This window comes from Ursus maritimus (assembly GCF_017311325.1).
Source record: "Ursus maritimus isolate PB19 chromosome X unlocalized genomic scaffold, ASM1731132v1 scaffold_X1, whole genome shotgun sequence".
NCBI lineage: Eukaryota > Metazoa > Chordata > Mammalia > Carnivora > Ursidae > Ursus > Ursus maritimus.
In genome coordinates this window covers 41,266,674-41,282,744 of record NW_024423319.1, presented here as the reverse complement: position 1 = coordinate 41,282,744, position 16,071 = coordinate 41,266,674, and the positions used below count along the sequence as shown (strand labels likewise).

Here is a 16,071-nt window from a genome sequence, read left to right as displayed (position 1 = left end):
CATACACATAATTTGCCATATTCACTGTGTTGATGTTTACATAGGTGGGGTAAAAGCAATGGTGGGAAAATACTGCTGGTGCCTTAGCAGAAATTACGACCGAGGCACCAAACTGTATCTTATACTACACCTCTATGTATTTATAATAAAAAAATTCCAGTTTCACTTAGGAAAGTCCTTGATGAATCAATAAGCATAATTAATTTTATTAAATCTCTGCCCTGTCATGCACAACTTTTTTTTAAATATTCTGTGTGATGAAATGGGAGGTAGGCATAAAGCACTTCTGCAACATACCAAAGTATGATGGTTGTCTGAAGGAAAAGCACTTATATGACCGAGTCGTGAGCTGAAGTAACCTTTTTTTTTTATTATTATTTTAGATTTTATTTATTAGAGAGAGCACAAGCAGGGGGAGCAGGAGAGGGAGAAGCAGGCTCCCCGCTGAGCAGGGAGCCCAACTCGGGGCTCAATCCCAAGACCCCGAGATCATGACTGAGTGGAAGGCAGATGCCTAACCAATGGAGTTACGCAGGTCCCCGTAATAGACTTTTAATTAAAAATATTTTGCCCCCAAAAATAATGAATGGCATTGTCATTTGTGCAAACCTCTTTAATGTCAGACTTAATAGAAGACTGCTGGATCTTCCTATCTGCTTTAGATCGATTGTGATCTGTTCTTCTGGTTTAGGTATATGAAGGAAATCTGTACTCATGCAGATTTGTAATTAGAAAATTGTATTTATAGCACTTAGTAGCTATATTATTAAAATTATTACATTATCAGTAGCAATTATTAAAAAAATAATTGTAAACATCTTCTTTGGTACTGCACCAAAACTCAACAAGTGGCAGTTTCTTAAACATTAAGTGCAAGGTTGAAACCGTATCAACGAACTCTTTGTACTAAATGAAAATGCACGGATCTGTCTTGACATATCAAATGGATCCTTTATCCATGCATGGTTTTGTACTCTGCATTGGTCGTTTGGAAAGTACTGATTCACTGAGTTATGCAGATCTTACAGTGATTCAAGATTATACAATATCAAAAAATCATGGTTATTTAATATCACCACTGATCTCATCAGAAAAGTCTAAGTATCAGGAAGTTGTCAAGTTCACGTGGTAGATAAAAGTTTTCCAAAATTATGGGGCGCCTGGGTAGCGCAGTCGTTAAGCGTTTGCCTTCGGCTCAGGGCGTGATCCTGGAGTTCCGGGATCGAGTCCCACATCGAGTCCCACATCGAGTCCCACATCGGGCTCCTCCACTGGGAGCTTGCTTCTTCCTCTCCCACTCCCTGCTGTGTTCCCTCTCTCGCTGGCTATCTCTCTGTCACATAAATAAATAAAAAAATCTTTTAAAAAAAATTCTAATTTTTCCTTGAACACTTACATTTTACCATTAGCAACAAATACTCTTATTTTTTTTCCTTGAAATGACAGGCTCACTTCATTCAATTTTTAGCAAAGGTCGTCCAAATACCCAAATCTTAATAACCTGTTTATCAGTAGTACTTCTAAGTTAAAAAGGAGCTGTTTAAAGAAAGGTTACTTCGGGGGCGCCTCTCTCTCTCAAATAAATCTTTTTAAAAAAAAGTCTATTACATTAACATCTAGTTACAACTGTGATTTTAAATGAATAAATATTAAAAAAATTTTCCAATGTTAAAAAAAATTTTACCAGTGTTAATTTCTAATACAGTAACTATAAATAGAAATAATACACATAAACAGCAGTTCTTTGGATTCCTCAATAACTTTAAAGAGTATAAAGGAGTCCTGAGACTAAACACTTGGAGAAATGCTGATCTAGCCCTCTGGTTCTTAACAATATGCTAAACCTACCCTAATGAAAATCAGAATTGTCCAGACAGGGCTAGGTATTTTTAAATAATTCTAAGAATTGTTTACCTGTGAATATGACCTGTCATCCACAAATTATGTAAATGTGACCTTTGAACAGTGTTGCTTCTAATTCCCCAGTGTCTTTAATATGCCGTTTTCTGAAGATTCTCAGTGCCAGAGGTTTTTTGGTGCTGTATCAAATCTGAGACCTATTCCATAATGTAGTATTATTTTCAAAACCTCTAGCAGAAGTATCTGTGGGTTCAGGCAGAAAGAAAGGCAACTTGTCGTACTACCCATGGTTGTCCACCTCAGCATCACTTTTTTTTTTGGCTTAAAAGAATTATTATAGCCCCACATTGGGCTCCCTGCTCAACAGAGAGCCTGCTTCTCCCTCTGCCTGCTACTCCCCCTGCTTGTGCCCCCCAGACAAATAAATGAATAAAATTTAAAAATTAAAAAAGAATAATAATAAAAGGTGATTTTAGTCTTTTTTGCTGTCACCATCCCTCCCCCCAAAAGGTAATTTGGTAACAATACAGAATGTTAACCATTGCTTTACCCAACAGCTAAACTATACTAATGCCTGTTTCATATCCCGCAACAGACTTGAATTTAACTAAAACGCTAGTTAGGAGCATAATGACATATTTAAAGAGGTGTGCAGTACCAATTTGTCTGATTCCCAGTCAACCACAGACCTATATTTCCAATACCTTTGAGAAATCATTTTTATGTCTGTTGGGGTACAATGATAGAACTTTTTTTTTTTTTAATCGAGAGTTGATGTGAGGAAGTCAATGTAAGAAACCTAAATTTGGTTCATCTGTGGCTGGCAATAATCAAAAGGGGGCAAAAAAGTCACAGAACAGGAATTTGAAGAAAGATAAGCTAGTTGGGCTTAAAAGTTCACATAATTTTTTTTTACTAGTTTTAAAAATGCCACTTAGGACTCCTTGGTCTTAGGACCTTTAGTGTTCCTCTTTGAAATACATTGACCTTCCCTAGTTGCTATAGGGGGGAAAACTGAGCCTTTGAAAGCCACGATGAACAAAATTAATATTCAGAAGTCCACTTGAATTGGTTCCAGATTTTCTAATGGAGGAAATGTTTGTTGGAGAATCATGTTGGAATTCTTCACACCTAGATCTTATTCATCCTACATATGAGTGAATTCAGAAGTGCTGACCTCACTATATTATCAAGATGTTGGGCAGTATTGAATGTGAACTTGGTTTTGGAAGAGCTACTTTGGCCTTCAATAGCCCTTACTAATCTTGTAAGTCGTTCATTGCAAATATTCTCTTTTCTAATATTAAAAGTGGAATACTGGTTGAAAGAGATACTAGAACAGCGTTCTACACCCCCTTGCATTTTGTGTTTGAATGCCACGGTGCTGTAAGTATGTCATCATTATACTTAGAATATTTCATATATTGTAAAATGCTTTAGAATTTATTTTATATTTTGACACATTAATATTTAAATGTGGGGGGCAGTCTAGAAGCACAGAACTTACTACATAGTTTATACTTGATAAATATTTGTTCAATGAATTTGTGTTCACAAATAAGTAAGATTAGGCCAAAACCGTAATATCATTAGCTTTTTGAAGGAAATGAAAGGGCTTGGCCACCAGCAGAATCCTAGATCATATTTCTATATATTATGAATAATAACTGGGAAGTGTCTTTCACCAGTAGTGCCAAGTATCGACACACTTTATTTATATTAACATTTTAATTGAATGATATTCCGTAAGAGTATAAGAGTTGGTACAGTCTATTTTATTACCTTTGTTCCCAAGATAGGCACAGGCAGAAACCATTATTCAGTGTTGAACATTTGAAATTGGAGTATTTCTTCTGCTTAATTGTTACGTATTCCTGATCTGTCCCTTCTCCCAAAATATTTTAGGTAGCAAAGTGAAAATTTAAAAAAAAAATTGAGCTACATGATGTTGTTAATGATTTTTAAGTAGCAAGTTCAAGGATTCCTTATTGAATTGAGTGAATGCTGTCAAGATAATTGTACCCAGGCGCGCCTGTGTGGCTCAGTTGGTTTAGCATCTGACTCTTGCTTTTCAGCTCAGATCATGATATCAGGGTCCTGAGATCTGAGCCCTTCTCAGGCTCTGCACTCAGCGGGGAGTCTGCTTCCCCTCTCCCTCTCCCTCTGCCCCACCCAGCGGGAGCGTACTCTCAAATAAAATAAACGAATCTTTGGGGGAAAAAAGGTAATTGTACCCATATTTTCCCAACTGTGCACTCATATGGCTAAGGGAGAATTATTTATACCATGGAAATTGGCACACACTACAAATCAAGGCTTCCTCTTCGTTAAATATTTGCCACAACTCCCCCATCCTGAATGTATCTGTTTAATTTTCATTCTTACAGTAAAATAATCACTTTAGGTTTCACTGAAGATAGCTGATGTAGACTGGTGGTGAAGAGCAGAGACACTGGAGCCAAACTGCTTGGGTTCAGATAGGAGTTCTGTACTTACTAGCTTGTGTTATCCTAGGCAAGTTAGTCGATCTTATCTTTAATGAGATAATAGCAATGCCTACCTTATAGGGTAGGTATGAGGATTAAATATGTTAATACATGTAGGGCACTTAGAACAGGGTCTGGTTTATAGATAAATCTTATCTGGCAACCTCAATTATCCAGAGCATAGCCAGGATTCAGGAAGCAAACAAAAATGTCACTGAGCAATCAATATAAATATCAGAGGGTACTTGCAACTGAAGCCCTCCAGCTCTTTGGAAGCCCATTTTACTTTTTCTTTAGACCAAAGCTTCATTGACTTTTCAGAGTTGGAAGCAGATTGGAAGTATAATTAGAAAGAGGGATAGACACTGCTAGAGGCAACAAGTGAGAATCTCCCTCCCCCACCCCTCAAAAAATTACCCAAAGTGAGAACTCAAAAATGAGTCAGACTGGGTGATCTCTAAGGTCCATTCTAGCTCCAAAAATCTATGACTTTGATGAAAAATCATAACAGTTTGGGGACAAATAACCTTGCCAGTACCATATAAAATAATGGTTCACAAAGATGATCCACTGTCAATAATAAATCATAATCAGTATATCCTAATTAGGAAAATAGGACAGTATAGATTACTTTTTAAAATGTTGTTAAAATTATTTGTGCAAACTTTTTGTTACTTGGAAATTTCACTTTTGCAGGATGCCTAATTCCCTGACAATACCAGTTAAAGGAAAGCATTACTGTAGTTCATTAAAAGACAGCCTGTGTCCTTAAGATGCTTGTAATTTAGAGAGGGACTACAACACGCCAATTGAAATGCGAAGCAAAATAAAGTACTAGATAAAGGTTAAAAACCAACCGACAAGGGAACAGAGGGAACATTTACGTTCTTTCTTGGAACTTGGGAAAAGAATATAGGAGGCAGCGTTTGAGCTGGGATTTGAGTAATGCACAGGCAGAGAAGGAGGGTGGAGTGTCAGCAGATGTAGGAAAGTTTAGTCTGAGAGAACAGAATGAACAAAAAGGACAATTATAAAAAATGAATGACAAGAGCCGATGCCATGTGCCTGAATCTGAGTGTTCATGAGATGGGGTTGTAGTGGAGATACATCAAACTGGAAAGGTCAGTTGGGACCAGATCATAAAAGGCTTTTAAATGCTAGGCCAACAAGTCAGGAAAGACTTTACAGCCAGAAAGAGTCATGATGCAATCAAGTGATGGCAAAAGTCAACCAGGAAGGTAAACTCTGATGAAATTTTAAAGGACAGGGAAATATTGGGTATAGAGCTAGGAGATTACTGAAGGAGTTCAGGCAAGGAAATTATGAAGACCTATATTAAAAAGGCAGCAGGAATGGAAGGAAGGATCTGATAATGGGAGACACCAAAGAAATCGCATCTATAGGACTGAATAGGTTAGCAGTGAGTATTTCAGACAGGATTCGGAGTATTCACACCAGATGACCAGAAGGCTGTGATACCATTAACTGTGATTGGGAAGAGAAGGAGCGAGCAATTTTTAAATAGTTGAAAAGGTGTGGGGAGGCGGAGAAGCGTAAGAATGTTTAGAAATAGGTCTTGTATATGATTAGAAAACTAATTCAATAGATAGTTGGACTATATATAGCATGTATGAATATGAATTTGGGGCAATTGAAGCACAGCATTTTTCCCTATGTGTAGACAAAGTACATTTCTTGACTGTCCTTGTTTTTTAATCTCCATCTGACCACAATGGTCCGTATGTTCCTGAGCATCCACCCCTGCCACCCACCTCATATCGTCTAAAGGAATGAAAACTTATTTCTATTAGTCAAAAAGCTTAGGACACATCTGTGATTTTAAAAGAAATCTTTAAAATTATATTCTAAAGCTTGATTTTTAGAATTATCTTCACTTTCAAAGATTATACAGGTTACAATATCAGAAATGAATACTGAGTTACATAATCTTTATAACCCAAAATTTTCCTGACAGATGGCTTGTAGAGAAAAAACAAATAATGACAAAAGAGAATTGAAATAATATCTGTGCTTTTAGTCCGAAATCTAGAAATGTAAAGCTCCTAAATAGAAAAATGAGCTGCTCTCTTGCAAAATAGCCAATTCTCCAGATCTGTAAGGGATATTTGGGTCATATACTAATAGAGGAAAAGGATACATCAAAAGGCGTTTCAGACTCCTCCACTTCCCATTGCCTTCGAGATTTTCTTCATGTAAATGAGAAGAGAGTAGTTGTCAATGTCTACCAAACTAAGTATTGGCAAATGAGTAAAGTTGTAAAAGGTTTTAACTGGATGGCTATCATATATTTTAAAAAGTGTCTTTAGAACTTTAAGAATCTATAATAATACCCTATGAATCTGTTTTTTGAATTAGTAATTTCAAGTAAGACCATCTTGATCTTTTGAAGACTTTGGCCACTAGGGACCATAAATTTAAGGGATTACTCGGGTAGTAATTCTGCTATGTACATTGCCATTTAAGGTTTGTGCTCTTATTTTGACCATTGAAAGTATGAATACTGTTTTAGTAATGTAATTTTGTGTTTAAATTCTAAAGTCTATTACCTTATAAATTGAGAAAATTACGTAGTTAAGTCTAAAGAGATTAAGCCTTTTAGAGGTGTGTGTGTGTGTGTGTGTGTGTGTGTGTGTGCGCATGCATGCATGCATGTGTGGGTGGGTGTGGGGTTGTGTTTATTCCAGATTGGAGTTTGATCATTAACCAAGATTAGTACCTTAACCTAGTATCAGTGGGAGGTTTCTCTGGTTGGTAATCTCTTAACATTCAAAGAACTCTATTCTTTTGCTTAAGATTATTGGTCTCAGGTCGTACAAACTGGAAGGAATATAAACCTTGATAAGCATTGGAATGGCATGAGTAATCTGACGTTCTTACAACACCGGGAAAGATAATGTTTGTCCTTTATTTTTTTCACAAGATTTATATAGTTGGGGGTAGAGAGGGAGGTGTTAAAGAGATTAAGCCTCTAGACTAAGATTTAGACTATTAGACTAAGTAATAAGCATAGTCTAATTTCAGGCTTGACCTTAGTTGGTGTTGAATAGAACCATATGTTACTATTAATTTTACATGTTCTATTCATTGCTAACCTGATTAGGTCCATGCAAAACCTTAGAGTACCTTGGACAAATTTTATATTGCTTTAGAGGATATGGAAAAATGGCACATGGATATATATATATTTATATATAGTATGTTTAGGCTCGTAAACATTTATCTCAGGTTACATAGCTCCTGATATGTAAGTTCTTGTACATTTTAGTAGTGAGCTCATGAGACAGTCTATCACCTTATAAATTGGGAAAATATGTAGTTAAGTATTTCTATCTTTCCCAAATCTCAGATTCCCTAGGATAGTAGATTCTCTACCACCTGGGGGGCTATTTATCTTTAAGAAAGCCTTCATGTAAGAGGCAAATTTGGCCCTAAACTCAATACTGTTGAATTGTAGGTGGTTAGCCTGAAGAGAGGGGAGGTATTTGTTATATATCATAGTGTCCTTACTAAACTATGAGTTCCTGGGGCGCCTGGGTGGCACAGCGGTTGAGCGTCTGCCTTCGGCTCAGGGCGTGATCCCGGCGTTGTGGGATCGAGCCCCACATCGGGCTCCTCTGCTGTGGGCCTGCTTCTTCCTCTCCCACTCCTCCTGCTTGTGTTCCCTCTCTCGCTGGCTGTCTCTATCTCTGTCAAATAAATAAATAAAATCTTTAAAAAAAAATAAAATAAAATAAACTATGAGTTCCTTAAGATCAGTAACCAAGTCTCAGCATGTTTATATCCCCTATAACATATATGCATAGTAGGTGCCCAATAAACGTTAATTGAATGAATGAGTATCCTTCCATTGTCTCACTGGGAATACTGTAAAATCACTTTAGCAATTGGATTTTTATACTCAGAATGCTTTACCAAAACTAAAACTGAATTTCTTTTCTTTTACAGGTGCAGGAGACATTGTTGCGATCATGATTGGCAATCTGAAAGGCACAAAAATTCTACAATCTATTCAAAGAGGCATACAAGTAACAATGGTCATTGAAGTAGGGAAAAAACATGGCCCTTGGGTGAATCACTATTCAATTTTCTTCGTTTCTGTGTCCTTTTTTATTATTACGGCAGCGACTGTGGGCTATTTTATCTTTTATTCTGCTCGAAGATTACGGAATGCAAGAGCTCAAAGCAGGAAACAGGTTTGTAGTGGTTCTTTCTTCCAATCTAAAAATACTTTATTTTTTAAAAAGAAGATTTTATCTTTAAGTCATCTCTATACCCAACGTGGGGCTCAAACTCACAACCCCAAGATCAAGAGTCACATGCTCCACTAACTGAGCCAGCCAGGCGCCCTAAAAATACTCTTTTAATTGTAGTTTCAGAACCGTGCATTTTAATATATTTCACTTGCTAGAGAGTGATCCATGCATGTTTTAGGAAAACTGGTAGTTTTTAAAGCATACCAGCTTCCATCCTCTCAAAAGTTTTATTTTCTGTAATTTGTCTATGGCCTTAATCCTGCTTGATTAAGTCTTCTGACACCTCATTAGGGAGCATAGCCAGCATTTAATTATATATGAGTGTAAATACATATGTTCTTTTAATTTTTTTCTAAATTACCAAAGCATTTCATGCTCAATATAGAAAATTTAGAAATCAGAAAGTACAAGGGAAAAAACCTTCACCCAAACCCCATATAACAAAAAAACTGCAGTCACCACCAAAAGGTAACCACTGTTAATTTACATGCATGTGTGTGTCTGTGCATGCGTGTATTTGCATGTGGGATCAGGGCTGGGAAGAGAGACTAGGCTGAATATCATGAGAAGGCAGGTTTAAAGATCTGATGGTACATGATATAGTGCTAGGCTCCAGTCACATATTCATAATTTCTATTATATCATATTTTAACAACTGGTGTATAAATAGGTACAAAGTATAGAATTAATAGAGCAAAAATACAGAAGCATCATGGAACCAGGGAATTACCTGTGGTTGTGTGCCATTGATCCTAGCACTTTTAAACTGTCCTTCATCCCCTTGATGTCCTCACTTCTCTCCTTCCCTACCTTCATTTCCATGGTCACTCCCATCGTCACTCCCATGTATACATCTTCAGTTCCTTTGGCCCTTCTCTCTCTTTGTTACACTTGCTGTCAAAATCCAACCCTGGTTAAATCCTGCTTCCTCCTTACTCTGTGCCTGCACTCAGAAGTAGTAGAAAAACACTGGCCTCAGTAAGACTGATCTCACTTTAAATTTATGACCACAAACTCGAAGTGAGCCCTTAATGCTGCCAACAATCACACCACGTTTTCTGAGCCACCTTGCCCCCAACCCCCACCCCGGCTTTCACAGGTAACTAATCATATATGTTCCTTTCTCCTTAAACCTCCAGCACCTCCTTCAACTTTACTTTGCTTGTAGTTTGGATCTTATTCCACTGAGGAAATTGAAGTGATCCAAAGAGTACTTCTCCTTGTTTCTGCCATAGCTACCCATCTGTGTGCATCTGTGTCTGTACCCTATGTTGTCTGCCCTGTCTTCTGTCACTGTGGACACACAAACGTGCTATTATTGATTGCTTCCCTTTTCAAAAGAACTTCTCTTGACCCCAGGCCAGAAATCTTTATTTCTCTTTTACCTCTCACTTCCCATATAACTTCCATCAGCAAATCCTGTTGGTTCCACCTTCATTAAGTATCCAGAATCCAGTTACTTCTCACCACTTCTGTTGCTTCCACCCTGGTCCAAGCCATCATCATTTCTTAGCTCCTCCGCCTCTCAAGTATTCTCAACACAATGGAGTGGCGTGCTATTTCTCCAGAAGGCTCAGTAGGGATTTAATGCATTCAGCTGATCATATAGTAAGAGCAGGAATACATTTTTGTATGTACTGAGAAGTTCCTCCCAAAGCAATGGAATTCTGGCCACTTATGTACTCTTTTTCCAAGAAGGAAAGGTCAACCCAATTTATTTGGGAGTGGGAGAGCAGTAAAGATTTCTATATTGAAGTTAATTGAATTTAGGAACAGACTAGAAATTGAAATCTTATTATAAAAACTTCATAAAGATTAGACACCAGTATGTGGTAATGAGTGATGATTATCTCAATGTTTAAAGTTAATTGACTTCTGTTCCTCTCTTCAGAGAAGCAGCTTATCACATTGGTGGCAGGTTCAGCCTGTTACTAGCTGTGGTCAAAAGGATGTTTAAAATTCTTATGCCAAGCCATTCAATAGTTTCACAGTGTGTTAATATTTGACATTTATATATTGGGCTGTTTTTATCTCTGAGGTTGGAGAGAAATTGGTATCCAGTATGACTATTAAAGGTTATGGATACAATGACAAGAGTGTTTGGTTTGTGTATGTTCATGGTGGGGTATGTATTTCTGTATTCTAAGTGCTATAATAAATCTGTTAACATGGCCTTAAACCCCATCAGAAAGCAATACAGTTTATAAAGAACTGACTGGTGTCACATAAGTTCCATTGAATATTTAACTCTGTTCTCATCATTCATTTAAGTAATTTTCATAGTTTATAATGTATTTTATGAAAATTGTGTAAAAATGGTCAAGAATAGCTCAGCTAAGCATCTGACTCTTGATTTTGGCCCGGGTCATGATTTCAGGGTCATGGGATCGAGCTCCAGCGGCAGCCTCCGTGTTTAGCGCTGGAGTCAGCTTGAGATTCTCTCCCCCTCCCCCAGCTCACGTGCGTACGCGCTCGCACGCTCTCTCTCCCTCTCAAATAAATAAAATCTTTAAAACAAAAGAGTAGCATTAATACTTCTCACCTTTTAGAGAAGGCTTTGGAAAGGGCTTCTTTCACTGCTTAGTGGGCTATATCTGTGTATCCTTTGGTGACTAAAGGATTAGATATATGACTGGTAATCCCTTTTGCTTATTAACATTCTAGAGTGTTACAATGTCATTTATGTGTTATTCAGTTTTCCTGACTTCCTGTTTATTTTCAAAAGGTAGAGCTTGGTGTACATGATGGTTGTAACAATCACTAAATACTTGACTGCATTATTACCATTTTACAGGTAGAAATGGTAATGAAACTGAGTTATAGAAACTTGTCTTCGTTAGAATATGAGGAATTCATTAGAATATTCAGGATTGTCTTTCCTCTGAACTATCATAATGCATAGTATATAATGTCAGACAAACTGATAAATGCATAATCATAAATTTTGATGACCAAGATGCCCAAATATGATGGACAGCACGTAGTGGCCACATGCCTGATATGTCATAGTATGATGTGTGAGAACACATATCATCCCTGTTTCTGTGCATAGAAAGCTTTTAAACAAATGAAAAGTATCAATAGGTTGTGAATGAAAATAACATATCAGGCATTACATGGTGGATTTGTGTCCACACTGGGAACAACTCTAACCTGCGATCAGGAAGATTGTGGTGTGCTCAAACTAATGAATTTGGGAGTGACCACTATACACTTGACTCTGGCATGAGACACCCAGAATTTTGGTGTATAGTGCATGTATCCTAACTGTGCTTAAGCAGTTAATACTCAGGGGCAACAAGGCATGTGTTGGATTAAACATTGGCTAGTGAAATGAAAGAGGGCTCTAGGTGAAATAGAAGCTGACCTAGGTATAATGGAAGAAGCTGAATTAACGTTTGATGAAGAGTGCTTTTCAGAAGAAAAGAATTTATTCTTTGAAATGGACACATTGGAAGGAATCATCTGCCAGGAGGGAAAAAATGGGAATCCACTTGGAAAAAGGGTAAAGCCTTGATAATATGGTCACACAGACCCAATACCTAATGCTAGAGAAGGCTAGCACTCAACACTGGGAAAGAGCATATTTCTGACACAACAGGGTCTTTTAACTATTTTACTACAAATGGAGGCCCAAGTACCCATGGGGTAATGGCCTCCCGTTTTTAGCTACGGAAGCTCAGGGAGAGCATCTTTGAGACACATGCAGATCCCCAACTTTGTGGAAATTTTTTGAGTGAAATTGTAACTTACATTGCTGATCTCTAAGTTATCTTGACCAAAGGGATGGACCAAAATAAGATGAGCTAGAAGGAATAGTATTGAATGATACCCATGTATTCTTCACGGGAGGGAGATGGCCTTCCTGCATAATAGTCATTGGGAACCTATAACTTTATAATAGTGTGAATTGAGCCAAATGATTGGTTTTGTCCTCAGCTAACATGGAACCTAGAAATGACAGAATCATCCTCACTGGTGATAACACTTGTCCATAATAATATCTAGTATATGGGCAAAGAACAATTCTACTAGGAAGGTTTAATAAACACTTCTGTGATACTTCCTCATTTATTTTGTAACCAAACCAAACTGTATCCTAACCATATTGTGATATGGTGTAATACTAGTATTGTTGGCAAAATTCAACTACCTTATATAAATAAATCATGTGATAGTCAAATGTATTGGGAAACCGAACTAAAACCTCCAAAGAATATGATACCAATGAAGAGTGATTGGCCTGAGGAAGAATTAGATTTAGTTTCATTACCATATTAAATGGCTCTATACAGGTTTATCACAAAGTTCAAGTAGTCATAGAACAAGGGAGTAAACAGATAAACTGCTACATCAATATAAAGATGTTTGAAATGGTCTTACAGATTGAAAGAAGCCTATTTACGCCCTTCATTGGCTTCTGCAAGTATTAGGTATGCTTATGTTGTTCTTACTGCAGCTTATGTATAAATGCTGTACTAACTGCAGAAGTCCAAATAGCTGTGACTATTTTGTTGTTAAAAAGACCTTGATCAAGAAATGCAGGTGGGGGGCACCCGCTGGCTCAGTTGGTTAAGGGCCCAACTCTTGATCTCAGCTCAGGTCTTGATCTCAGGGGTCATGAGTTCAATCCCCATGTTGGGCTCCACACTAGGCATGGAACCTACTTAAAAAAAAAAAAAAGACTAAAAGAAAAAGAGAGATGGGGATGGATTGTGATGAAAGGTAGCATAGTAGATCTAGTTGCTTACTCCTTGCCAGTCTCCAAGGGAGCCATGACTAACCTTTGGGAGTGTGGTCCTCAAAGTGTTCTTTATGTTAGTTATTGATGATTGATTTTGTTAGACACACCTGGAACGATGGACCATGTTGTACCAGCTTGTCATGCTTGCTTGGCACAGCAGTCAAGATTGATGATATGCACCTATTTTCATTGTTGGGGTCCTGAGTTTCAGGCAGTATGGCCAGTTGCTAGAAGGATTGCCTAGTGACCAGCCCCCATCTGAGCCTCAGACCCTGAGACTCAAATTGGTTCCCTGGGCAAACATACACCACACTTGTCTTCGTAGTTTGCTGCCAAAGAGCTAGCACTCATTTGTGGTCTCACATGAGGAAAAACTAAGCTGCATTAATATCTTAAAATTTGTCCTTGAACTTAAAGCATGACTAAAAATATCAAATAGTCTGGTTACATTAGGTTTTCTTCACTAGTACATGAAATTAACTGGAAGACTTATCAGGTGTCTGCATACCGTACCACTGTTAATATACACATTTGTGGTAGGCATATTCATATGTGTGTATCTGTTCCTGCCCAAATTTGAGACTTGTTGGAGCCTCTTACAAAACCATTATTTTGACTCTTAGATAAGAAGAGTAGATTAAATAACTTATTCTCTTAGTAGGACCTAGTTTTATAGTCTTTCTCTGACTCTCATTGAACAAAAGGAAGCCCTTATAATGGGCCTCAGGATTTTTTTTATAGTCACTTACTCTAATCTTATATTTACATCACTAATTCTAAAGGTTTTGGTTGTCTTTTTTGAAAAATGCAGTAATCTGAGTCATAACTTATCTACTGGGTCAAATTCCCCTCTCCCTCACTGCTCTTCCTTATAGTGCATTTCCTCACACTGTTCACAGTGATCACCTTCAGGCAAGTGGTCTGTACTCCTGTTTATCCCCATCTCCGTAGTTCCATAGACTTATGAAACTGTTTTATAGCCTGTACCTCCCTTTCCTTTAGGAATGCTTCATTAAAATATTATGCATAGGTTTTTATTGAAAAAAAAGAGATTTCTTTCAGTCCTCATATATCTGAACAGCCACATGACTCAGACATTGATTTTGTTCACAGGAATAGATGTGAGGGAAAGAATCCTTTTACCATAAATCTTGATTCTGTTCTATAAATTCTGAGTCAAACTTTTATGAAAATTTTTATTTTAAAAGAAGTGATGACTTAAAGCAAGAAAATCTGGTTTGCTTATACCCACCCTGCCCCCCATCAAGTAATTAGGTTTGACTACCCGCCTGGTGTTATTCATGTGGGTTTCAGTTACGCTAAAAGCTGAATGCCTTGGGACCAAAAACCAGGCTGACAAATCACCAGCCTGGAACATTTGTTTTACTTAATTAGATGTAAATACACAAATAAACTAGGTAGAATATCTTTGCGTTTATAACTTAAAAATGGAACATTTTAATATAGCATAAGAATGGGCTTGACTTTTCATTTTCAGCCCAAATAAAGTCTCACTCAGAGCTAAGAAAACTATATAGCCGAGATTCTTCAGTGACTAGAATGATCACAGCTTTTGAATAGAGTAATGACATTAAGCTTCTGTTAAGAAAATTGGCTGACCACCAAGCTTTTTTGAATTAGTCTTCAAGTCTATTGCCAAATATTCTTACACCAGGTATCTCTTTGGATTGGAGAGGAGGCAGGGAGAGTCTGTTGGTATAAAATACTTGCTTAAAAGAGTTCCCCAAATCACAGTAAGTAGCAAATTTAGGAAGGATTTGAAGATTGGATAATAGCTGACTTTGAGGTTTTTGTTTTTTTTCTTATTTCTTTCATTTATCTTCTTCACAAGGAATGTGAAGCCTTTTAAAGGCTTCTTTGCTATTACACAATGGAGGCAGTGTACTATAGTGGAGAGATCATGGGCTTTAAAGCCAGATAGAACCTGGGCTTGAATTGAATCACAGCTCTGCAACTAACCAGCTGCCTGGACTTTAGTCAAGCTTCTGAACCTTTTCTTGTCTATAAAACTTGGATATTAAAATACCTATTCCATAAGGTTGTTAATGATTAAACAAGATGACACATGTAAAAAAGCTTAGGGTTGATCCTGACCATGGTGGGGGCCAATACCTATTCCCTAAACCTTTCTTTCCCTAGATTTTGTGGAGTAGAGTCTTTTAATGAGTGCAACTGTGACTTGGATGAGAAAATCATGAAAATCTGTTTTGATTTCTAAATTCAGAAGCTATTCTTTGAGCAACTACTAGGCTCTGTGGGAAATTTTTTAAAATGTTTAAGGCCCAGTGCTCCAGCTACTCTCAGTCTAGTAGGAGAGAAAGACACATGAACAGTACAATTACAGAACACGGTGAGAGGTAGAGGGGCCCCTGGGTGGCTCAGTCGGTTAAGCGGCTGCCTTTGGCTCGGATCCTGGAATCAAGCCTGCATTGGCTCCCTGCTCAGCAGGGAGTCTGCTTATCCCTCTCTCTCTCTCCCTCTCCCTCTGCCTCTCGCCGCCACCCCCCCCCCCCTTGTGCAGGAACGCTCGCTCGCTCACTCTCAAATAAATAAATACTTTTAAAGAAAGAGGTGGAAACATTGTGCTATTGGAATTTACAAGGTAGGAAGGAATTCTGAAATGGTGGAAAGGCATCAAAAAAGTGTCCAGTGTAATTTATATATATATATATATATATATATATAT

General features: G+C 37.6%; 1 protein-coding gene across 2 annotated transcripts in view; it reads left to right on the top strand.

The window, feature by feature from the left end:
• The window catches only part of RNF128 (ring finger protein 128), a 101,060-nt gene that overhangs the window by 59,217 nt on the left and 25,772 nt on the right, over positions 1 to 16,071 (top strand). For both annotated transcript variants that reach the window (XM_008697234.2, XM_040629463.1), the window contains exon 2: positions 8,313 to 8,560. In XM_008697234.2, coding sequence (XP_008695456.1) covers positions 8,313 to 8,560 — 248 coding nt within the window. The remainder of the gene's footprint in view (positions 1 to 8,312; positions 8,561 to 16,071) is intronic.